Source organism: Motacilla alba, chromosome Z, assembly GCF_015832195.1.
Source record: "Motacilla alba alba isolate MOTALB_02 chromosome Z, Motacilla_alba_V1.0_pri, whole genome shotgun sequence".
NCBI lineage: Eukaryota > Metazoa > Chordata > Aves > Passeriformes > Motacillidae > Motacilla > Motacilla alba.
Window position 1 is genome coordinate 53,740,033 of NC_052046.1, and position 26,765 is coordinate 53,766,797.

Consider the following 26,765-nt stretch of genomic DNA (forward strand, 5'->3'; position numbering starts at 1 on the left):
ATGTATTTCTTCCTTTTTGTAAACCGATTGTTGGTTCTTCGTTGCTTGATATGAGCCACATTAGGGTTGTTTTGCAATTGATGTGAAGGTTGCTTTCTTGCAGGAGTAAATCTGTCTTCGTTCTGTGAAGTCCCACTGATTGTACTACTTACCTTTAAATCTGAAACAGATATGGCCCAAGCCAGGTACTGATGATGTTGCCAGTATATGATGAGATTGGAGGCATCAAAGTGAAGTACTGTCTCTGCCCAATGCAGAACTGCTGAGAAGAAAGACAGAAGAAGTCAAGGCCCAGAGTCAGAAAAATGTGCTGCTTGTAGAGGAAAGAAAAGTATGAAGGAAAGTCGTGGTCTTTGTGATTATTTTCAAGCTCTAGTCAGATCAGAGGAGCATTTATGACTGTTGGTATTGAACTGGCGATTGAAGCAGATTGAGTGAGTACATGTGGACCTGGTTTTGGGTGGACATGCAGTCTCTGTGCTGGCAGTATTCCTCCTGCCAAGTGAGTCTCTGCTGTGTCATCAGATGGAGTGAGGGGTGACCCTCCTGACTACATGTACTGCAGTGTATTGGAGAGGGTGCTTCTGTTGATGACCTCTCTTCCTTTGCAAACCTGCCATCAAGCAAGAGGAAAGTCTTCGTAAGTGTTAGCAGAAGATAAGTACTCATCAGACCTGTAGAACCTGAAATAAACCAAATATCGAGTGCTTGACCTTGAAACTAGCCAAAGTATGGTGGGTTGGCACAGCATTTTTGTCGCGCTCAATCCTCTAAGCTTCTAAATTCCATTCCAGAAGGAAAAGTAGAAATTCTGAAATTTCCTATAAAAGAGAAATCTGGGAGAAGCCAACCAAGCAAAATTTCCAAGCAGCTGTTTTGTGTCCATGTTGCTGTGTGGAGGGGTGGCTTAGGATCTGCAAATCTAGGAAAGCTAGATGTCCTTTGACTTGGAGGTGCTTTGTTTGTTAGCCCTGGAAGCCATTTTCTGGTATTACTTCTGCAGGGTTTCACTGGGAGTTCACTAATTTCAATTAGTAAAGATGCTTTTTTGATAAACCATGCATTTCTAGTAAAAAATCTTAGAATCATGAAATGCCGCCAGTTCTGCTCACAGCCAGTAATGACTGGGACAGGAAACAGGAAGAGTTGTTTAGAGGTGCTGGCTAGTTGCACACTTGCAAATCTGACATGAAGAAATCATCTGTTATTTCCTCTGTCTCCCATAAAGTATTTTAAATTAAAACCAGGCGGATGCTGTCCCAGTCTAAGTCACACTGATTAATTACATGCAGGCAGCATCCTAGGGATTTGACTTGTCATACTTAACATTCCCATGATGTAGAGAGGAAAGCTCTAGGTATCTGATTGAGAGTGATTTGTAAGTAAACCAGCACATTTTCGACTTGACATAACTTTGATGCAATAAGACTCTTAGTTAGACATCTCAGGAATAAAATCTGATTTTTGGACTTAGACTGGTGCTAGAAAAAACATTTCTATGCTGTGGATTTATAGGGGTGGGTTAACATCTTATTGCTATAAATTGTTATATCCTTTTGAGAAGAGCTCTGCTGTTTTTTAGGAACTTTGGCAAATCCTGAGGTGCTTCTCAACCATAGCTCAAATTGGAATTTTGTATGCGGTACATTCATTATTCTTAGAACTTACTGTATTTGCTTAGAGTAATTCCCACATTAAAATCCAAAACTGGACCATGTCAATGCTCTTGTGTTTTCACTAAAAATTTAAATGCATGATGGAATATGGTACATCCTGCAAAAAAAAAAAGATAAAATAATTCTTGATATAGAATATATATGATCACTATAGCGTCTAGCTTAGTCTTTTTTCTTATCTTACTTAGAAGTTCTTTAATACTGAATGCCTTTTTAGTCAATAGCAGTGCCTATTTCTGTCCTTTACACTACTAATACTGATGCCCAGAGAAGCAAAATAAGGAACTTATTCTGCTTCCACATTAACAATTAATTGTGGGAGCATGGAACCAGTAAAATCTACTTTGCTTTGGGTTTAAGTTTTCTTGTTAGATTTTTTCATGGTAAGTTGTAAACTTTAATGGACGTTTCTTCCAGCATTAATTTTATTAAAAGTAATTAATCCTCTTCTGTTAGGGTTTTGTGTGTAATAGAGGTTGCTTTTGCGGTGTAGTTTCCCCCTCAGTTTCCCCTCTCCTTGGTAGTTCATATTCAATAAGCTTGTAGTAAGCTTCTATCTTTGGTCAGTTAAGTAAAGACTTGAGACTTATAGGAGAGCAGACATATGCATCTCTGTGCATGGCCACAGCATGATCACAGAGGCCTTGATTCCTTTGAAACCAAAGCTAACACACAAAAAAAATTACTATGATGAAACACATACAGGAATCATTGTTTCTAGATGATATGCCCATTCAATGAAAGCTCCTACATAAAGAGCTGAAAAACTAGCAACTGACATGGTAGAAGTGTGTAATTAGAGATGTTTTCTTAATGTATTTAATTGACAGTTTTGAAACCAGAAGTTCCTCCTTAAAATATAACTCAGTATGCAGCTTTTGACCTTTTTAGACTGAAATTAACTGCCCTTCATGGCCAGTGAAGTTTGAAATAATGTGATGCACCAGAGCTGCCAGCCTATGGGAGGTTAGTGAAGAAACACTGGTGTCATCATGTAAGAGAAGAAACGAAGACTTTTCTGATTGTTGCAGTACAGTTTCAAGAAGGCACCTGATGGTGCTAGTCGTCAGGCTCTGAGTCTGCCAGAGATTTACATCAAAGCAGGCTGTAAAGAAACTCTTTAGTATGAGAGTGGTGAGGCACTGGAACAGGTTGCCCGGAATAGCTGTGAATGCTCCATCCTTGGAAGTGTGCAGAGCCAGACTGGATGGGGCACTGAGCAACCTGATGTAGTGGTAAATGTCCCTTCCCCAGTCAAGTGGGTAGGAACCAGGTGATCTTTGAGGTCCCTTCCAACACAAATCATTCTGTGGTTCTGTCATCTTAGAAAAATAAACAAACGTATCATTTGTATTCACTCTCAAACCTAGCCAATGAACAGCTGAGTTAGTTTATGAAGGCACTTACTTAGTAACTGTCTTGTAATCCCTTTTATATCCATATGCCCTTGTTTAAGAAAAAAAAAGAAGTTTAGACTTGTACTGTGCTGAAGTAGTAGTACTGTGCTTTCATCCAGCAGATGTCTGCCACTTCTTCTAATAAAATTGCCTGTTACGCAGAAGAGATGTTGGAACTCTGATGGCTGAAAATTTTGAGCTTTCTGAATTTAAGGGTGCCAGCCCTCAAGTAAACACCTTGTTTGACCTGGGATCTTGGAAGAAGCTTCAAAAATTGAGTGATAGCGCAGAAACAGTGTGTGTATAGTTTGGATAGTATTGTGTGGTCTCATGGGGTGAAAAAACTTGGATTTGGGATTTTAGTATATGGTGATATATGGGAGCCAAGATGGAGAATTTTGGGTGTGGGTTAGTTGTCTTTTTTTGCACCTTCTTCCTTCTTCTTCACGAATCTGGGTGAAGATTACCAGAAGCATAAATAATATTTTTATTGGATAATTGGGACTTAAATAGCCTCAAATAGACACCATTTTAGCTCATTTTCTTGACTTGTTAGAGAGAGCTCACATCTCGTGAGTTTGTAATAGATAAGGTTAATAAACTTCAGACTGAGACTTGAAAAACAACATCTCCTGAGTTTTATTCACCCTGACCTTGGAGCAAGAAAGAGCCTGGAGAGCCTGGTATTCCAGCAAAGAGGGAATTAAGGTTTTGAAACAGAAAGCATTAACAAAAACTAGAATGAAGAAGTGCCTTAAAATCTTGATGTCTGCTGGTCACTGCCCTTCATCCCACTGTCACAAATAACAACTCTCAAAGGTGTTTTAAATGGCTAGGGGTGAAGTTCTTCCATCCTCTCCTGTTCTGTTTCCGCAAGGAAAAGCTTCAGCAGGGAGTGAAGAATAAGAATATTTACTAGTATTAAAACACTGGAGAAAAGACATCAGCTTGTCTCAGAAATACATGAACACTGAAAGTAACAAACCCTAGAGCTTCTTTGGACTCCTAAAAAAAGTAGAAAAAGATTTGATAGCTCATTACTAAGGTCAGTCTTTCCAGAAGGAAAACAGCTTTTTATACAGCATGTTAGGTGGGCAGGATTACGTACATTGCTGCTGCTGACTGGAGGTGTGCCAGCAGTAAAATTTATGAAGATGGGAGGTAATTTTCTTCTTGATAGAAGATGTCTTGTCTTACACAGCTATATGAAGGTTGGTGGTGATGAATTGTTCCAGAGGCAGAGAGAGAACACTGCAGATGGCTATGCTAGTTTTTGCCCAGCATATTCCTCAGAGTATTTCAGTGGCTGTGTATACAGATCATTCTTGCTTTTACCTTTGTTGTAGGGCAGTATTATCCTTTTCTTTATTAGAAGGTGTTAGAAAGAGCTGAACAAAATACTATTAAATGATGTATTGACTTGAGGTACAAGAAGCAGTGAGAACAGTAGAAATAAGAACAGAGATATTTGGAAGGTTTGGGGGAGAGCTTAGAAAACTGGTGGCAAAACTGAGCAGAAGACAACTTCCTTTGAATAACTACCACAATGTATTTAACCTGCTAGAATAAGACTTCAAAAGAAAGCTTGATTTATCTTTCTGATAGCTTTTTTTCAAAGTAACAGGAATAATTATTTTCTGCTCACATGTATAATGATGTTTTGGAAATGATAGTTCTTCCACTGCCTCTCTATGAAATATCCCTCTTTGACCACCACTATACTGCTGACTATTAAAATTGCCCAGTAGAGGAAGCAATCCAGTGTTTTATTAATAGAAAAGCTTGCTTTCATCACATTCCCCTGTGCTTGCCAGTGAATACAGATAATCAAATTTAATTAAAGAAAAATATGTTAGTGTTACAGGATTAATAAGAATTCTGAGATGACTCTGCTGTCTCTGTGACTTAGCCAAATAAGTCACAAATAAGTCACAAATAAGTCACAAATAAATCTCAAAGCCATTAATTATTTGAGTCAATTTCAATGCCCAGTACTAAAATTAAATACTGACAGACTGGAACCCAGGAAAAAATTCACATTGATTCCAGTGACCAAAAGTTTCACCAAATGTTTTCTCAAAATGTCATCCTGTCATCGCAAAGCTAGAATAAGGCAGTCAGTTAGAGATCCCAGATTTGCCTTATTGTTTTATGGGCAAAGCAGGGATGCTATATATAGGATGCTTAAAGGCATGAAAATCTGTTGTAAGAAAAAATAAAGTAACATTTACTTCCCTTTGGATACCTGTTTCCTTTTTTTCCTTGGAAACCTGTGGGACTGACATCTTTCACTTCTGTCAGGATTGTTCCTTAATTGGCCAGATCCACTGGAAGGCAGTTCCAGGCACTCTGGGGACCAGGCATGCTGGTTCGGTTATGTTTCCAGCTCCCGCTGAACTACAAAATTATGGAATAGAAATGGGAATTGAACTTAGGTCTCGTACTTGGCAGCACAAAGCACAACATTTGACTTAACACAAACACCATGCTTTCAGGGTTAAAGCCAAACATGTAAGTAAAGGAGCAACAACTGAGAAGGTTGCTTGTAGGATGGTCCTGATGATCTCATTTTTGTAAAAAACAGCTTTAATATTTACGTGGCAAATATCAAGACCTTTATAAAAATCTTTTAAGAAGAAAAGAACAGCACTTCACTGACTGAAAAACAACTTCAAAAGGGAAAAACCCCACAACTTACTATAATTTACTAATTGTACTGAAATTTTGAATAAATTGTGAGATTGGTCTGACAGAGCCGCTTTCTTAAAGCAAGAAGACCTGGTCTTTGTTAATATGGTTTAGCAGTTAAATGAAAAAATCCCTCACTATTGAAAGCACTACTGTTTTCTGACCTAATTAATTGTATGTTCCAATCAGTGTGATCAATGGCAACAGACTTCAGCCTAAAGTGTTAACAAGCTTTGAAACTTCAACTCTGTTCACACAGACCTGACTTGGGCAGTGAGCCTCAGTGAGGTAAGTGGTCCCAGCAGAGCATCTGTTAAGGAGTCCATGAACTGGTTCTGGCCTTTGCACAATGAAGAGCACAGGGCACAGGGAAATGTTGTGCCAGCAAGTGACTGGACACTGAAAGACACAGCAGGGGCTGATGACTCTGCTGGACGACCCCCAGAATTTTGTACGCTCAGACTGTGAGGGCATAAAAGCCCAGAGTTTCCTGTGTTCAGGGTCCTTCCTCAGAGGCACCCAGCGCAAGCTGTTCTTTTGTTGTTGCACCATGATTAGGTTATTTTAAGGGTTGAGAAGTGTGGGGTTGCACCGATAAGGAAACCTCGTCTGACCATGTGAGTGTGGGGTCCCAGCTCAGCTGCTGTGAATGTGACTGCCAGAATGGCTCGTGGATGGTCAGACAGGGAAGTTTGGTCAATGGCATCCTAAAATCTCAAAAATATTCTATGGTACTCTGCTCATGGAGAATTAAGACCTTGTTTTCTGCCACATTACTGATTTCACAGCTTGTGTAATCTTGCTGCTAATGACTTCTGTTGTACATAAATACTTCATAGCTTTATTTCCTGGATACAGGAAGTCTGGGAATTACAGACTTTTGGGTCCATGATTACTGGGTTTTTTATGGACTTTTGATTTTAAATGAGATAAATCTTGGCCAGTTGAAAAAGTGCTAGAAACACCACCATCACTGGAAATTTTACGTACAGCTAAGTGACAGAAACATCAAAGATGACAAGTCTGCAGCACTGTCCTCTTTGGAAGTGTATTTTCATATCGGTGATGATTTTTAAATTTATGGAAATGCTTTGTATTTATCTCTTCTTTAAAATAGCATCTGGAACTGATTTACACATCTGGACATGTGTTGCAGATGATCATCACTTTCTCTGTAGGATTACTAATACCATTAAGAACAAGGTGGGAGCTACTGAATTGTAATTTACAGTGTGCTGTAGCTGTGCATGGAGCTGTACTGAAAAGAGAAATTGTTTTTGACTGTTTCTGGCTAAGCAGTCTTGACATGAAAGCTTCTCCAGTTCTCATTGTTTTCCAGGAGGATCTGTGCAGTATAAAGAGAGAAACCACATGAAGGTTAGGCTGTCCTAGGGTCTATTGCCTTGCTGTGGGGATTAGGATTGGAAGCTGTTTTGCATTTGGAAAGGAACCTGGATTTTTTAGGGACCCTACTCGCAATAGACTTTTATAAAAGGAGACTGTGAGACTGCACTGCCTGAGAAGAAGTATCCTTTCTTTCCCTAAGAAGCAAAATCAGGACCACAGGCTGTGAGCATTGCTTCCTGCTGAACATAGTTTGTGTTTTCAGAATCTACCCTGCCTTCTGAACTGGTGGTTGTTGGTGCTCTGGTTTTTTTGTTTAAATTTGCTCCTGCCTTCCCATTGCTAAATTGCAAACTGAAAAAAATTATGCAGACCATGTCTGAATGTGCATGTACTCTATAGCCATCAATGCAAACAGAAATGAGGGCTGAGATAAGTTGGATCCATAGGAACTTCTGTCATACAGTCACAGCATAAGCTTTCCTCAGGCAGTGAAATGAAGCAGCAGGGAGCTTTTTTGCTGCTGCTGGCTGACTCGCTGCATCAAAGTTTGATGATGCTCCGACAAAGCTCCACAGGGAATGTGAAAAAGAATCGTAATTTTCACGGCCGAAGCACAGCTCTGCATTTGTTGAAGTGCGCCTGCAACCAAAGCCCAGTAGCTGCTGGTTCACACAGCCGGCTGTGTCAAGGCAGGTGATCACCCTTATTTAGCAGTACCACTGCCCACGTGACAAGAAAATGGTGGAGGATCTGTATTCCTAGTAAACTGCTAGGGAGCGAGGGATGCTGAAGTGCAGCAGTGAAGCATCTTTACTATTTTTGCAGTAGAGAGGCCTTTTCAAGTCTTCAGAAGGTAAGCGTCTCTCGGCTCTGAGTGGCAGATGTGCACAAGATTTTCTGATTAACGGCTCTTTATTGCAGTTACTTTAGACAGAAAAAGGGTAGACGCTAGTCAGCATGATGCAAAGCGCTCCGGACCTCATTACTGAAAACAGGGCAGCTGTATTTTAATTCTGTTGCAGCTCTTTATGAGAGGAGCTTACATCAGTTCAGAAGGATTTCTTTTGTCTGAGCACAGGCATGGTATTTATAATTAGGAAACAAAACTTCACTGCGCAGTCACCTAATGTGCTGGATTATTTTCAGTTTTTTTGCCTAGCTCTGAGGATACAATGGGCAAAAAGGGATGAAAAGGCATTGCCAGCATATATCTTGCTTTTAAAAGTGCTTAATTACTGGTAGCTCCACTGTTTGTGACAGCTCTCATTGTAGGCTACTTGGCATTATAGTTTCGGGGTTTTTTTCCCTATCTACTGAAGCATAAGATTTTTGAATTTTTTGCAATGTCCTCTTAAAATGTTGCAGTGAACAGTGTATGTAATTTTTGAAGTTTAACTGATGAAGGATGCAGCAGTAATCTCAGTGGTAAGAGATTCAATTACTGCAAAAGTTGGTTCGTGCAGACAGTATTTTTTTTAAAAAAATTAATTATAGGAGCTTGATTCAGCTCATTCAGTTACCTGCTTTTCTGTCTGTGATGAAGGAATGAAAATATTCTTCAGTTTCAAGTGTGGTAAGCACATAAATTAGAGTGATGATAGTGGTATACAGGAGGCATTGAAATATATAGAATGTAAAAATATTGGCTGCTTAAAGCAACATTCAAAGGAAATGTATGCAGGCTTGTTTCTTTCTGCAGCCAGAATCTTCTAAGGGGGCTGGGGAAGGGAAGGCTGGGCAGGCAGAGATGTAATTTCTGGATTTATGTGTATTTGCAAAGCAAAGCTGTTTTGAGAAAGGGAGGATGCACACAGCTCTAGCAGCACTATCAGGAGGCATTAAAATAACTGTGGAGGTCAAAGCAGGGAACAATGCACACCAGTCCTTACCCTGCAAAACATTTCTTTCTTCTGACCAGGGCTGCCATGTTCATTCTTTCACTCAGCAACGCTCTTTACTGATATCCTGTGTGGGGTAGGGATGTACAAAGATCTAAAATAGCCTTTTCTTTCCTGGCTGTGATTGATCAGGTTTTTTATGTGGCTTTGCATAAATCTGGATAGTATAAAATTCATGTAGTTAGAGACAAATCTAGTTTTTGCATACATTCACTACTTAAAAAACTTAGATCCTGCTACAAGCAGTCTGTTGCAGTTTTGTGGCATCTCTGTGTAGAATTCAGCAATAATAGGAGAACAGTGTTATCTACAACTTGTAATATATGTGTAGGAAAAAGCAGATGAAAAACAAAAGCCATCTTAAAGCCCCAATCTTTGTTTGGGCAAAAGTTGCAGCTTGCAAACTTAATAAGAGACAGCACGTAGATGAGAATTTGTTTTTGAAAGCACCTGTGAGTATTGATAAGGCTTTTTTTTAATCACTGTATTGTCTTCAGGATTAGAGACACTTCCTATCACGTCCTGTATAAATACCCCAAAAATGACAGTGCTACTACAACAACAAATAATACTGAGGCAGGGGAAGGTGGGAGTGACATTCCAGTTGCTTGACAGATTTCATAGTTTATCTACTTTGTTTTTCCTTTGGGCATTGAAGGAAGTGGTTTAGCTGTTTTACGGGATTTTAAGAATTACTCATTATTAGTTCTTAGTATATATATTGTAGTTTCTGGTCTTGTCTATAGCCTTGCACCTATGAAAAATCTATGACAGCAGAAGATGGGACTTCTTTATTTTAGGCTAACAGATGAAACCTGACTGTGTCCTACACACTGGCAGCTGACACTAAAGAGCTGTCTGCTGGGCAGTAGCCCAGCAGAATACACCATTGGCTGCTTTTTGAAAGTAGAGCATATAGCTAACCTTGCCGATATATTTCCCTAGCTGTAATATGTAAGTGCCATGTGGAGGAAGGAGGAGCCCCATTTTCTCTCCTTCTGAATATTACTTACTTAGTCTGGCATTTCCTGTCACTCTGACTCTTTCACAGCATTTTTGCTATGACTCCTTTGCTACTTCTCTTTGCCACACTTGAGCTGGTTTTTATCTTCCTACTGCTTCTTGTGGCACTTCCAACTCAGTGACAGAGTTCTGCTTCTGAAGATGACTGGTGGCTTTATGCATCTCCCATCTCTCTTTGCACATGCCTTTTAGACCCCGCCAGCTGCAGGGTCTAACAATCTTTCCTGCTCCTGAAACCTCTTGCCAGAGCAAACTGCAGGCTTGCATATTTTCCAGTTTTACTACTTCTGTGGAGCTTGTTTGCCCTGAGTAGGAGTGTTCCCTGGCTCATGTTTGGGACTTCTGTATTTTTCCCAAGCTGATAATTTCCCAGTGTGGATGGGAATTCATTTCAGTTACCAATTGACACCCAATAGGATATTTCCATTTAAATTTTCTGGCTAAAAGTCCTACTCCACCTTCTGCATTGTCACTTAAATTCCCCTACTGTTTATTGCATCTCCAACAACTGCAGCTTTAAGGGGCACTAAAATTTGACATTAACACCTTTTCAGAGCCTTTTCTTTAAGTCACCCACAGCCGAGACAGGGAAAATGTAGCTGTTGGTTATTCCTAAGTTTGTAGTAGGTTGTTACCACATTTCTCCTCATGGAGAAAAGCAAGGCACAGCTTTTCCCAGGAATATAGCTGGGACTCACGTTCTCTGAACATCAGAGAAAGAGAAACACAGTTCTTATCACTTGCTGTGCCTGTGTTGTGCCAGAGTAGAATGGAATGTGGAGATTGTTTACCCAAAGTGAGGATGTTTTCTTCCCTTGGCCAGTCGAGGCCAAGAGTGTGTCTGTGTCGAGATTGTCTGCTGGCAATCTCGACACAGTCAGCGAGAGTCATGGATGAGTGCAGTTGTGAGCATGTGAGTGCATGGCAGATTCAATTGCAGATTTATAGAATAAAGTACTTCATCAGCCTTCTGAAGATGGAGTCAGATGCCTCGTCATTTTTCTCTCCCCTTGTCTGGGGCCTGGGGTCACCTGTGATTTTTGCAATAGTAGGTCAGCTAGGAATCTAAATTATTATAACATTGAACACTATAAGTTGTGAAATCATTGATGCACTTGCATTGAAAAGATGGAAAGATAGACATTTGGCAGTACAGTGATACAGATGTGAGAAAAGAAGACAAAGAATTTCACAGTATTTAAGATATTGAGGAAATAGAAATATTTTGAGGACAGGGAATGAGACGATAAATAGGACCAAAGAAAAGCAATATGAGGGGAGGAAAAGATAGAAGTCATACAATATAAAAAAAAAAAAGTTGCCATGTGTCTTTTCCTGTCTGTCAACATATTGTCCAACAGCTGAGCTTGAAATCAAAAGAGTGTTAGTAAAATACTAATGCTTTAATGGATGGATAAAAAAAAATCTATACATCTTGATGTTAAGTGAATTCTTGTAATAAGCAGCTCTAAAAGTCATCATCACATTTTACCACGTGGGCAAGACATGCTTCACCTGTTGTAAGATGCTTTCTTAAAGCATTTTGTTCCAGCCTAGTTTAGGACTGTGATAAGTATCATCAGTGCTGTACATGCCATCATCCGGACATACAGAGAAACAAGTCCATTAAGCCATGCAAGAAATTGCCAATATTACAGAAAAACCAAGTGGTAAAGAGAAATAGCCACTTGTTATGAATAGAGTCAAAATTCATAAAATAATAAATGTTATAGTGAATGTAATATAGTTATAAGTGCGAAGTATGTTATAAATAAGTTAGAAATAATTACAGGAATTAAGAAGTTGAATTTTACCATGAGGAATCTTGTCTGGGCATGTTTTAAGAAACCAAGGAAAAGCAGCCTACAAGATTGGGAAGCCCGCCGACACACACATACCACACAGAAGAACTACATTTACATGTGAAGTAAAAACAGCAGCACAGAGTTTCAAGGTTTTAGTTGAGTAAAGAATAACGCCATCAGCAGCACACCTGGCTGCTGACGACCGGAGGGAGGGGTACAATGCCGTCAAGGAAAATCCATTCAGGCTTGTAATCTGTTTCTAGGAAATCTCTTAACATGTAAGAGATTTCCAGTAAGGGACTGTTTACTTGTATATCTCCCCAGACATAGAGTTTTGTGTATTGCAAATACAGTTCTTTCGAGTTCTGTCTAGCACAAGACAAGAAGTCAATGAATTATTCCCAAGACATCGAGAGCTGGACCATCCTTCATTTGATAGCATTATCCTGGACCGGAGAAGCTTTTTGGACTTACTTGATGAAGAAAAGGACAAAGGATATCCTGGCCCACGGCAAGAAAAAGAGTATAAGAACTGAACTCAAAATCGCAGTGGTGTGCCGCTGCACTCTGAGGCATCCAGGGCTCAGAGCTGCGCAGCGTGTCACCCAGGGTCTATTCCCGGGCTAGACTCTGTCCGATTCGTGGCTGACCTTGATTTTGTCATTCGATCGTGAAATAAATGTTATACTTTGTTATTTTATCATAATTTGTCTCTTGCAAATTATTGATTCAATTTGATTGGCAATTTCATACGTAACACACTGAAGTTCAGGTACTAACTCAGTTTCAGAACTAATGGTTATGAATAATGATTAAGAGCAGTGTGAGGCATTTTAGCATGCTTTTATTTGGAAACAAATGTTCTTGATAGAGTGTAGATTGATGTAGTCGTAGGGGATTTTCCACAAGTCCAGTGGAGAATAGACCAGTCCAGTGGGGTATGAAATTTAAAACTTTATAAAGATTTTTTGGCTTCTGATCCTGCGACCTCTCCCCTGTAAGCTACTCTCAAATCATTAGCATACTTCCTGAAAGTGCAGATGTCTGCACTGGGTAGAAGGTGCATCCTGCTTTTTCAAGTGCTTCTGATATGCCAGTTACATCATTTGGAGCTGCTGGTATTCTGCTGGTTGGTCCTGACAGCACAGTAGGGCAGGAAAATGGTCACTGTGAACCACACATTCAGGAAGAGAAACTGGTTTAAAAGTTAGGAAAATTAAAACTGAGTTTTCTCAGGGAATAATTAATAACTCAGTGAGAGTGGAAGGTAGGAATCACATCCCTGGAATGTTAATAAATTTTAAAAATATGATTTAAAAAGCAAATGTATTCTCAGGTTATACTTATGGATCTTTTTAATCAGATTGATTTAATTTCTACTTTCTCTGCTGGCATTACCATGTTGCATTTGTAGTGTTTCTTCAAGAGTGGTTGTTGATTAACAGATCATCTAGATATGTGCAATATTATCTGTAGAATACTAACAACATCTATTAAGAGATCAGAAACATGCTTTCTAAATGCTAATACTGCTTTGAACTTACACAGCATATTGCCGGACCTTGTGATCTTTCAGTATTGATGGAGAAGCACCCATAAACTCCACATAAACTCCCCAACTTTGTGTAGTTAATTCTGGTGATTTTCCATTGTTTCAGTAAAGATTAAGGAGCATTGATCTAGACACCTAACAGAGAACAGCCCCTGCTCTTAGGGCAAAACTGTGTGATGGTATACAAGTGCAATGCTAAGCAAAGAAATAGGTGTTACTTCTGCCTTAGAATTTGTTACTTTTTGCTTTTGCACACAGAATATTGTCTTAAGAGAATATTATTAAAATGGTAATTCAAGGAACCTAGCAGGTTCTGCACTTCTCTGTAAGAGGCATAGTTGGAGACAGTGCTGTTATATGGATGTGTTCCAAAAGCACCACCCTAAAGAATTGTCTCCTGTCCATGTTCATGCCATGAAGTTGTTTTGTGGTTTTGTAGACTCTGGGATCTGTTGCTGGCAGCATCAGTCTGGTTTGCATTTCTAAGTCCCGATTTTGGCAACACATCTGGGTTTGGAACTTCCAGTTTCCCTCAATTTGTATTAAGATGCATTTTTATTATATGTGTCTGGAAGCCACATATAATTGGAGAAGGCTAGAGCCCTGGATCTCTTCCATTTGCCTTCCTGATCCATGGGCATGTACATAAGGTTTAGGAAATAGTCTCGTGAAATCCATTATCCCTGTTACTTGGATTTGTCCTTTCATGGCTCTCTGCATCCCTCCATGGTTTTTCCTGTTTCTCTTTTGCTGTGACACGGAGGGAGCTGGCAAAGGGTCAGGACAGACAGCGTGTGCCTGCCTAGCAGCAGTGAAAGCAGCAGCATATGCTTAAGAATATTTTTTTTTAGCAGTCAAGCTGATACGAGGAGCCAGGAGAGCCTACCCCTATGACAGGCTTCCCGGAATAAAATGAGGCTTATCGTATAAGTTAAAAAAGAGGAACAAGGGAAAAGATGGGTAGATAAACAGACACTAAACAATGAATTTGATTGGAGACTAGGAAATGTATTAATAAAGAATGATTAAAAATGTATTCAGTGGCTTTAAGTGAGAATTTTAACGTTTTCAAATCTTGTGGCTATATAAGGAATTTTCTACGGAAAGAATATTGCCTCTTACTGTTATGCCTAACTTTTTCATTCAACACTCATGCTGAAAATGGAGCAAAATGTTAGCACATGAAACCGAAGTATAAAAACCAAGGAACTTATGACTTTTGCTAATATTTAGCAATGAAATATTCTGTGGCTTTCATAAATGACATATATTTCTGTAAAATATGATTATGAGCATGTAATCTACTAGGCAGCAAGCGGTATGACAATGATGAGTTAGCATTTGCACAGATGTTTGCTTAATAAACCTTTTGGCTCAAACAAACCACCACAGCTTTTTTATTTTCTTTCCCTTTTCATACAGATGTGGGAATAAAAGTCTTATGCTATGCATAAATTATAGTGCTCAATCTATAGATTTTTCCTGAACTAATTTGTGATTAAGAACTACTAAATAAATAACAATAGAAGCACTGCTGATTTCTAACATATGGTTGCTAAATTCATGTCTTGGGAGGTTCTAAAATTAATCCGTTTTTACAAGTCACCTGTATACAGTGTAATTATTTTACGCAGCTGTGAGTAAAAGTAATTACTTTTTTATAGTCTCATGTATCCTGCAGTGGATTCCTTGCAAGACACATATTTTCTTGGTATATGGATAGACCTGAAGCATAATCTCTGACTGATACTGACTAACTGTTACACAGTATATGTCACTTTGATTTGTTGCATACTCTTCTACAGTTTAGGGATCATTAATTCTGCTGAACCTAAAAAAATCACACTGCAGTCTCTTTTATCTCTGAATAGGTATCTGCATAAGTTCTTATTTATTGTCTGGAAGTTTTGTAGCAGGGTACTAGTTAGAGGAAATAATTTTTGGTTTAGTGGGTACGCATGCTAATGGGTTTCTTTATCTCTTAGTGCACAATCTATTTGGGGTTTTGGGGGCTAATGTTCTTGCTTTCTTTCTCTGTTCTTCCTGTGTATTTTCATCTAGTTTCTTCATACTAAAGCCCACTATTTTGTCAGTCGTTATTTCTGAAATTCATATATTAACACTGTATTTCCTAAAGCATCTCCTTTTGGCTGTAGACACAGTTGATGATGAAGTATGTCCAACATTCCTCTGACTTTGCAGAACATTGCTACTTTTGTAACCTGGGATGATAAGCATCAAAACTCAAACACATGTAGATTATATTAGAATTTGTTGTTAATCCAGTAGTGTTAAAGGTCTTGAAAATAACATATCTCAATTATGACAGTTTATGGCGTTACATCTACAGCTGGAAGATGATGGACAGACTGACTTTCTTCTCTGAGCACTCCAAGTAGTAAAAGTAGGAACTAGATGTTTGCTGTTCTTTTTAAAAATGCAGTTGTAGTGATGGTCTATAAACCTGTAAAATCTTTTCTGAAGAGAAATGATGCAGAAATTACAAGCCACAAGTGTGGAGTCTATGAAAGAATGCAAAATATGCGCTGTTTGGATATAAATGTGAATCAGCAAAACAGTTTCTTTCTTAAAAATGAAATAATGTGTGAAGTGTTTAATTGTGCTAATAGAAACGGTTTTGCTGTTCTTTTATATGAGGTGAGATGAATGTTGGAGTAGTGCCCTGGTTTTGACTGGCATAGAGTTCATTTTTCCTCAGCTGGTACAGTGCTGTGTTTTGGATTCAGTGTGAGAATAATGTTGATAACACACTGATGTTTTAGTTGCTACTAAGTAATGCTTACCCTAAGTCAAGGACAGTTTCGGTGTCTCATGCCCTGCAAGCAAGCAGGTGCACAGGAAGCCAGGAGGAAGCATAGCTGGAACAGCCGACCCAAGCTGATCAGAGAACATTGCGCCTGGTGTATAATCTGGGGAGTTACCCAGCAAAGGGGGGACCAGTTGTGGCTCAGGGATGGAGTTTGGCATGGCTTGGTGAGTATTGAGTGATTGTATTGCTCCTCACTGAACCCTCAAGTCTAACTTTGTGTTCTCCACTCCATTCCACTGGGGTGGGGAAAAGTGAATGAGTGTCTGTGACATGCGTAGTTGCCAGCTTAGCTTAAACTGTGACAGGTAGCACCCAGAGATGGGTGATAGCAAAACATCCGTTGTAGATCATGTATTTGGTAACATATTTTGGCTCTAAATGTGTATGCATTTCTGTAATTGTAAACTGAAGAGGAATGGAGCAATATGGAGCAATTAAAAAAACATTTTGTGAAAACACATCCTTGATGTAAATTGCAGGTTTTGGAGTGTTTGAACGATTGCTTTAGGTACTTCTAAGACTTCTAATTGCTTCTTAGTAGGAAGGAGTTCTTGTTTTGTCTGAAAGAAGTTTAGACATCTTCCAGGTGGGGTGATCAAAATTTTGTGAGACACATCAAGCAGGCCAGAAATGGGTTTACTCAAGATACTGCATACTCTGGCAAAACACTTAACCCTCCTTAATGCTTAGGCACTTTCAGACAGAGCTGTGCTGAGACTCAATAGACAGGCATTACTCCATAAATACCAAGGGCTTTTTCATACCTTCTAAGGAAAATACTCTTATATCCAGTCCCCAAACTCTCCTTTCTGTTTTCCTGGGCTCAGTATTTGCATAAGGGTGGTATTACAGGGTGGGGATGGGATGGGTTCAAAGGAGAAGAACTTTGTGCTGCCTGTGTGCTACAAAAGTAACTCAGTGAGTTTAAGTTCCCCTACTTGTTTTTGTACATAAAATTTCACTTCCTGCATTATTTTTCAATGCAGCTCAATTTTTTTGCAAAATTAGTGAGAATGTGGGCTATCAGCAGGACTCTTATTTCATCCAAAACCAGGGTATACCTGCATAATATGTGGAATTTGAGAAGATGAAAAAAGCCTAAATGTCTAGCCTCTGACTAGCCTTTCCACTGCACTTCATCTCCCCTCTTCACATTTAGTATCCAAATCAAGCATGTATTAATATGCACAAAGGTGATTTCATACATGTCATTTCTTTGACTCATCATGTTTTGAAACTTTATAAAAAAACTTTTGACATCTTGTGAAAATTCAAGAATAAAATTATTTCTCTATATAAAGGGAACAGCATGGAGGAAACATGATTTACTTATCTAGGGAAAGTGCCTGGCAGTTGTGGGCTCTACTTCAGATGAGACATCTGCAATGATGAATATAGAAAATGAGAAAATGTATACATTTTGAAGTCCAGCTGGTGAATAAATGGTGGTGACAGTCACAACTGGATTAATGTTGATCTCTTTTGCACGTTGTAGGTACTTATTCAGAGCACTGTATTAGAAGCATATCTTGTTTTAGACTAAAGAAATTAACTTCTTGGTAATAATAGCTGCAGAGCAACTTGGAAAACTGGTGATAGATCACACATGACATAGGGGTGAGGCAACACAGCCCATAGGGATTATGACATATTGCTGTGAATATTCAAAGCTGTTCTTTCCAAAATAGCAGAATGCTAGTGTACCTAGAAAAGTCAGGAGGGATAACTTTAATTTTGAGAAATATTGATTTGAGAGGGCATTAAGAATTATTTAAAGCTTATTAATTTATTGAGCTGTAAGAATGTCTGAACCGAAAAAAAGAGCAAGGAAAGTATTTCAGCCTCCTCCCTCTCCTTATTTCAAATGAATTTGATATCTGTCTCTGATCTGCCTTTGAGAAACAAGGGGGGTTCAGCTGCTTCTGAACAAGATCATAGACCTGAATATCGGAGCAAATAATCAGTAACTTGATTCCCAGTGCAGCTGATCCTTAAATGACTGGTCTGTGTACAACATAAAAGAAGTCATTTATGACACAAAAAACCTTAATTGACTTTGACCTCTGTTCCAAGATCCTTTTTTTATCAATCCAGTAAATCATACCTGATTAGAATGGGCTTTCTAAAGTAACTTAATTTATTTCTTCAATAGAAGTATTCATTAAAAGGGGATTTAAAAAAATCTTTCTTTAATATTTTTGTCCACATCATCCATGTTACAAGCTGCACCCTTATGGCAAGGCAAGGAATTTTATAAGCTAGAATTTTGAAAGCATGTGAAATAGTCTGTGGAAAAGGGAGAGGAGGTAGTTGCCTATTTTAAAGTTTCTGGAGTCTGCCTTCCATTGCTAGGGCTCCCGCTGAGATCTGTTGAGAGCTTCTGCACACCCAGAAATGACTCTGCAAGGTGCTGAGCTGCTTAGCATAACATGCTCTCAAAATCCATAAGAATATGTGAAGCCGTGTCTGTAGAAAACAATCTTCATCCATATCCTCCTCCTTCTCTTAGTGACAGCAATTCTGAAGCCGTATGTTGGGGCACAATATCACAGACATTTAAATATGATTTTAAATATGCTGGTATTGCCCATTAATTTATGAGTGAAATGTTGACTGTGGCATACAAAAATGAAGAACTTTCACTGAACCTAAGATGTGTGTGTCTGGCAAGGAATCTTTAATGTCTTTTGGTAAAGCACAAAGTATTTGGAAAAGTGAGACTAGCTCCCAAGGCAGACTTTCTCTTCTCCAAAAAGCCCATTGACTGGTTTTGACAGTACATAAGAACCTGACACGATTAAAAAAAAAAAACAAAAACAAAACCTCAGGAAACCTAATCTCTGTTAAAAAGCTTTTGAAAGGCAATAGCATTTTATGTAATTGAAGATAAAATGGAGAACATTGCGTCGGCAATGCTTTTGGCAACTGGACTTTTTAAATGCCTGCTTTGACCCAGCTCTTGTAGGACCAGAGAGTCTTACTTTCCAAATTTTTTAACCCAATATGAGCCGTACAGATTTTTGACATTAAAAACACTGTGTCAACAAAATAAAGGTAGAAATTCTCCAACAAATTCTGATGCTGTTTAACTGTAATCCAGTAGTAAGGGTATTTTTGAGTATACTGCTTGTAGCTGAATTTTATAAGAAATTCAAACAAGCGTTTCACATGCAGCTTTTAATACCTAGAAATATACTGTTCTTCGCAAATATGATAAAAAATTCTGGTTTAACTGAGCTGCAGTGGTCCCATTGAAAGCAGAAAAATAGTTCAAAATTTTGTTGTGAAAGTGTAAGAGGCCCTAGAGAAAGCAACAAAACCAACTCAAGTACATAAGTGTTAAAAAAAAAAAAAAAAAGTAGATTCCACAGGGAGAAAAGCAGTCTTGAGGTAATCCTAGAAACATCATGATGTAGGATAATTCTGTTCTGGGCATTGCTAAAATGTTACATAGCTCTAAATTTGTGAATTAATGACTTGTGGGTAATTGCTTTCTTTCAGATTATAATTGTCACTGTTTCTGTAGGCATAGAGTATATAAAACTCAGTCATTCTCTTTTCGTACAGAGGAAAAGATGATCATTCTTTAACAATTGGTTTTGTTTTATACAGAGAAAAGTGTCTCTTTTTAATACAGAAAGCCTGACATTTCACTGTCCTGCTCTACCTTACTCTTCACACAGCTTTGAATATTTCCTTTCAAATAATTTCCTCCAGTAATTTCCAAAGTTTGTGCAGGTAAGGAATTGCCATTTGGTCTGATAAAGCTGTAAGAAATATCACAAATTAATTGTTTGAATGACAGTACCAATATTCTATTTTTTCCAACCAAAATTTAAACCCTTGAGTACCCATAAGTCATCATCTGACTAATCCTGAGCTGGTTTAATTAAAGAACTCTTCATGGTTTTATTTTTTTAAAGGTTAATAAAGCCCCACATAAAATCCAAATCTGAATGTAAAATGGGTTAGAAATATTCATACTCTCCCCACACCCTTTGCACTACAGTTATTTGCCTTAGCCAGCTGTTACTTACAACACTTCTTTTTAATTAGGATTTCTCTCTAGTTAGTTCAGATGAATGAGTCAGACTTCCTTACACATATTTTATTATGGATTGTATAAAAACTACAAAAATACAAAAAAACCCCAAACAATAACAACAAAAAAGCCAAAGACTCTAATGATTTGTTTACATTATTTATGTAAGTTGTGGTGGTATTCAGTATTTCTGAATACAGATAATTGTACAGAGTCGGGGGGGAAAAAGGAACTGGTACCTTAGAGGCAGTTTGTGCCTTCGTTTTATTAATGAACAGGATACTTTGATCAAATTTTTACACTTTTCTGTTGTGTATCCTAAGAGAAAGTGTTTCAAGCCTTCTTTGACAGTAATTAAGCATATTCCAGAATTGAATTTTTTTGTAAAAATCATTAAGCTGTTCATCTCTGTGTTTATGAAAGACATACTATTCAGTATGTGGGGATAAAATCAAAACTAGTAAAATCAGTTTTTATTGAGAGACAAGGCTTGGTTGTAAGCTGAGCAGCACAAACATGTTTGACCATAGCTTTAAACTGTGTTCTCTGTGGTCTCATTGAAAATTGGGAATTCACTGGTTTGCTGCTCTTTATTGGGAATTTGAGCTCACTGGGCTTGAAGTAAAGATCTTTTTCAACTTTAGGCATAGTGAAGCCTTTGGCAGCTCTAAGTATGCACATTTATATATAATTTATATGAAATGACTAGAAATCACAGAAACTGTACTCCTACTTTGATACTGTGATTGACCAAAGGGTCTTGTCTGGACACAATCAAATAATGAGGGTTGTCCTCCTCGTTGGGAATGTGAGGGCAGGAAGAAACTGCAAGAGCAATAAGCCACACCTATTCAGATCTGTTCAGCTGAATCGCTTGAATCATTCAAAACGTAGCTAGCTGATGCTGTTTCAGGGAAAACGACCAGCTTTGATCTCATCACAGTTCTGTTGGTCAAAGTGTAAGAAGGCTCTGTTCTTCAGCTTTTGTGAGGAAAAAACAAACAAACAAACATTTCAGAAGAGTAGTGCAGAATAAAATGCTGCAAGTATTATGATAAAGTAAATGAAGCTCTCTTGAAGTCATATATTTGCAGATCGTCTAGTAGCTGTTAAAAGTGTCCTGAAAATTTAAAATGTTGTTTCCCATTTGTGGCTGAACAATTCTTCCAGCAAGCATTTAGTAAAATATTTAAATAACAAGTAAACATAAAAACTGTTCAAGCCTACTTGCTTTAAGCTTTTGACTATCTTTGTTGCTATTTTCACCACTTAGTGCCTTTTCCTTGTCTTATGTATGTATGTGTGTAGGTAGGTCGGTGTGTATTTATGTATGTATGTTAAACAGCATTTCTTAGTATCTTCCTGAAAATGAGGTCTAGGTGAGATATTTGCAACAATTTAGTCTTTGAAAATCTGTGATGTAGTTTTGGTACTCACTTTTTTACTTTCTGAACTTTTTCAGTGTGACAGATTACCTGCATCAGTATTGCTGGTTTGGATCAGAATTGCTGTAAGATACACATAATACCAAAAAAGGGAAAACCTACTCATTTTTACTATACAGTAACTCTGTATACAGTCATGAATATGCTGTTTTACAACGTGTAGCTGCTGCTCCTTGCAATGATGTCTCCCATTTGCTTGATAACCGAAGACCAACTTCATTTGTGTAAAATAAGAAATTCTGCTGTTTGCAGCATCAGTTTTGTAATCAGACTTCTGAACTGGCTATGTTGGAGGAAATTTTAGTTCTATATAAGATCATGAGCTGTATATCACTTTAAGATCTTACTTTGTATTTACCTCTCAGGTTGGTACAAGAGGATGTGGGAATGGACATCCCCTTAGCTGAGGGTGTTGTAAGCCCCAGTTCTATGGAGATGAGACCTGGTGAGAGAAGCTCTTTCACATTTTCTTAATTGTATCTTATTCCTGTGGCATTTATTATGCAGTGAGAATGTTATTTCTGTGCTGGTAAAGAATCAGTTCAGTGTTAAAGAGAAAAAAGCATTGAGTTTGCTTTATTTAGTCAATTTTCTTCTTCACTTGAGAAATGATAATTACAGACTGACATTTTCTCTTGGGCATTGTTACCACTTGTTTAGTCCTTGTAAAGTTTTAATAGTTTGTATTATTTATTTTATAATTGACCTCTGTCTAAGTGAACTAGGTTAGACAGAACAACTTGAAATGTGACATACAAGGCAGAGGCAAGGAGCAAAGGTATATCTATCTCTCGTCTTGTTGAATACTACTTCTATTTAAGACTGATTAAGAGACTCAGAGATTTTTTTACTTGTTGCTGTATTGAGTATGGTATTATATAGTTAAAGCTAAGGATGTAAGTATTTGTAAATCAGCACTGAGTACATAAGAAAACCAATATTTACAATGGCTTTTAACTCATACAGGTTTTCCCAAGACTCAGCAATGTCTTGATTCATAACTCAAATGATTTATATTTGCCCTTTAAACTCTTAAATATAGTGGGTCCGAGCATGTTCAAAACCTCATTTTTGTCTGAACCTCATTTTTGTCTGATGATTGCAAAAAAGTGAATCTGGATTTAGCATAATTTAAGAGCTCAGACATTTGCTGCTCTGGTAGATTTTTTGTTTCATTTCATTAAACATTATTGCTAATATTTGTGTTTTGTGTTAGATGATCTTTAATGTCATGGTGTTACTAGAATTGATCTGTCCCAGTTTGTTTAAAGGTAGTTTTTGAGTACCTGGGAGATTAATTGTATGTGGAGTAGATACAGTTCTTTTTCTCTTTCTTGTTTTTTTTTTTCTTTTATTCAGAACCTCCCAATTCGCTTGATCTTAATGGTTCCCAGCCCAGAAGGATAAAGCTCACTGCTCCAAACATCAGTCTCTCATTGGACCAGAGTGAAGGGTCTTTATTGTCTGATGATAATTTGGATACACCTGATGAAATTGACATTAATGTAGATGACCTTGACACTCCTGATGAAGCTGACTCTTTTGAATACACTGGACAAGGTAATATTCTAGATTGTAAATACAGGGTTCATCAATGCTGGGCAACCAGGTATTTTTAAATGCTTTTTTTTTTTTAATGCTATTTTTAAACTTTTATTCCTCCTGTGTAAAGTATTATCCTTCTGTTTATTCAGAGTGCAGAAATAAATAGTTCATTTGAATTAATAAAGTAAGAGCGCTACCTAGGGAGAATGAAATTCAAAGTCCTGTCTTTGTCCAGTGCCGTAGAACTTGTCTGAAAAGAATTGTTCAAGAAGGAGAGAGAAGCTGACTGTTGCTGTAGAGAATGCTGTAGCTAGCTGTAGGTAACTGCAGCTTCTTGCAGCTCTGGGCAGCTCTAGATTACAGTTAGGTTGATCATACTTAGGAATATAATTTTATGCAAAATATGTTGGCTGCACCAAAGATCTTGCAGTATATAAGTGAGGCAGACACAACATGCTGAGAGGTCTTTGTTGGGAAGAAGGGTCTGCTTTTTAGTCCCATGATTGGAAAGCTGAGGTATGGAAGGTATATGGATGGCATAATGAAGCTAGCTCAGATGGTGGAAGAACAGGATTCCTTGTTCCACTAATTTTAATGTCCTTTCTCAGCAGGGCTAGCTGTACAATATAGATGCACCCTGAAGTGTGCAATGGAAACTTCACTCTTTCTTTACGTATTAATGATTTTCTCTTGGAGAAATATGATGCAGAAGTTTTATTCAGTTTACTTAGTTTCATGATGTTCAAAATAGGGCATTTCCTGTTCCTTGCTAGTACCTTATAAAACATAAACATGTAAGAATTGTAATTGCTGATGTAAATACAAACAGATCACAAACTGTTTGAGGGGAAAACAAGTGTGAACATTTTACAGCCAAGAGCAGAAAGAAATTTTAAAAATCAGTTCAAACTGAATTTCCCCATGCATTTACTTTCCCTAATGCTAGTGAGGTTGCTGGAGCATACAAGAACAGTTGCATTATTTTAAGTGGTATTGCCAAAGAGGCATTATTGTGTACTCAGTCATGCATTAGCATGTCTAATGTTACTTCTCATGAGGAGGCTGATTTCCTTATGGGCAGATGCAGAGTGTGGTGATGAGTTGCTTGATAGCTAGTAGATTTTATAGTGAAGGTTAAAACTGACGCGCACACACACACACACACACAGAGGCTCACATGCTTTGACTGTTGTGACCACCATGAGAGAGAAAAGTCTCTTGTCTGCAGTAGAACAGATGTTTCCTTTAAACTCTCAAGTAATTAAATTTAACTCCAGTGATTTTGGTAGCAGTTGTATTGATGGCATTTTCTCTCAGTGGTTTTTTTTCTGCTTTCTAAATGTGATGACCTGTTCGGTTCTTAAAGTTAGACCAATTTTCCCAAACTCTCAAGTGAAGAGCTCAGGGTCCCTCTGGTTTTGGTGACATTTATATCATTTATATGGTTGTGTAGTTTTATTTTAGATAGTTAATAGTAAAAATACCTTCCACTGAGATAAGCTGTGAAAAGAATAGACAAGACCAAAAAAAAAAAACAAAACCACCATCTTATCAAAATAAGCCAGCAATAAAAGAAGTTGGCTGTATATAAGTTAATCTGATAGCTAAGGTTATAGTCATAAGAACCAGTGCAGAATGGCTTATTTGCATGGTAAATAACCTTTGTTATCTTTGTACTCCTGTACTCTACTATTAGCTGGTATGCACTCATCCTGATGTTACCAGCAATCTCCCACAGTTCAATGCTTCTAACTGCTGCCAAACCCAGAAAGGTAAATACTGAGAAAAACATAGCTGCTGAGACCAGAAAGAACAGTGGCTATGGTCATGATCGGACTGCTGAAGGTCCCTTTGAACTACAAAAGACAACTGAGAAAAGCAGGACTGTTACCATGGTTCAGGAGTTACCTCATCACTGAAAAACATCTCTGTATTATAAGTCAGTACTACTGAGACCCACTTTTTCAAATGAATGGTGAAGAACAATTATCAGAACTGCGATATGCATGAAAGATGAGAGCAGAAATATTAAAGTACTTGTCTTGAACTAGCACCTGACCTGTTCAGAGATTGGTTGATCATCAATTTCACTGTACATGCCAGCATTCCCTTTACAAGCCATGCTAGTTTTGGAAATGAGCTTTTTAGGATTATTGATTTGGATGACATAAAAATTTCTGAAAACCATATATAAGTATCAGTGAAGGCCTTCTCTCCAATCAGCATATTTATAAAGTAAGAAAGGTGATTATTTTTTCTGCAGATATTTATATCCCTTCTGAATTTCACACTGGTGCATCTTTCTCTGCAAAATCAACACTCGAGGCAGTAAAGGAGAGCCACTTCATCAGGAAGAGGCAATCTAGTACCATTTATACTAAAAAATAATTCATGTATCCAATTTCAACCTTGTAAATTATCAGGGTTTTAGTAATTTTTTATTGTCTTAAGTTTCACCAAACAAAAACCAACAACCAAAAAAAAACCCCCACCAAAAACCCCAAACAAACAAACAAAACAAACCCCAAACAAACAAACAGAACAAACCCCAAACAAACAAACAAACAAAACAAACCCCAAACAAACAAACAAAACAAACCCCAAACAAACAAACAAAACAAAAAAAACCCCAAAAAATTTAAACCCCAGATGCAATTTCAACATTGGTCAGCCACGTACGTAGCCAAGCCTCTTTTGATTAAAGTTTGTTCTGCCAGCTACACTTCTCTGCCTCAGTCATGTTCTTTGTACTTGCCAAGGAATCAGGTGACCAGACAGTATTCGTAGGCTGTGTTGATAATCCCATCTGTCTATTCTAAACGTACCTGAGCTGCATAGTAGTGTTCTGTGGAGACTCTGTGTCCTTACAGGAATGGGCTGCCCTGCAATGACCTGTCAAAATTTGCATAATTTGACTGTATGCATGTAATTTTCATATTGCTACCAACAGTACCTTTGCAAAACTGATAACATACAAACTTTATTAGGATACCCGGATTTGGAGGTAGTGGGTTATGCATTTTGTAAGCTTATTCCCAGTGTCACAGAATACGTGGTATTTCAAAGATGAATGCTATTGTTAAACATCATGAGCATTGTGCCCTGAGAAAGGCATGAATATATTCTTCAGTTCCTCAGTATATAATCTGCTGAGCAGCTACTTTTAAACCAAATTGAAATAACGTACTCGAAAAAAACCCCACTTTTTGTCAGACTGTCCTTTTTCCAGCCTTAGATCTCCTCAAACTCATTTGGAGTTCTTAAGGAAAAAAAGGCTTACATGGTCACACTATATTTGCACATGTATACATTTCTTGATTTTCCACCCCTTTTCCACCATTAATACAATTTTATTTGAGCATGTTTTTAACTCATTGGCTACTTAGCCAGTGAGGAAAGAGGTGAAATATTCCTCCTTTCTTTCAGGATTCCATCAGGCAGGAACTAGGTAGAGAATTGTTCACAGACTCAGATTTCATTGCACATGAGAGAATCTACCTCAGAGAGGGCCACCTTC

General features: G+C 38.0%; 1 protein-coding gene across 8 annotated transcripts in view; it reads left to right on the forward strand.

Moving 5' to 3' along the window:
* PRUNE2 (prune homolog 2 with BCH domain) overlaps window positions 1-26,765 on the forward strand; it is a 133,146-nt gene that overhangs the window by 84,224 nt on the left and 22,157 nt on the right. For 6 of the 8 annotated variants that reach the window (XM_038123549.1, XM_038123552.1, XM_038123554.1 and 3 more), the window contains exons 10-11: window positions 22,069-22,148; window positions 23,063-23,263. In XM_038123549.1, the coding sequence (XP_037979477.1) occupies window positions 22,069-22,148; window positions 23,063-23,263 (281 nt within the window). Of the gene's footprint in view, window positions 1-169; window positions 4,970-5,041; window positions 7,962-22,068; window positions 22,149-23,062; window positions 23,264-26,765 lie in introns of those variants that run through there. The other 2 variants (XM_038123557.1, XM_038123556.1) reach the window with 2 other exon arrangements.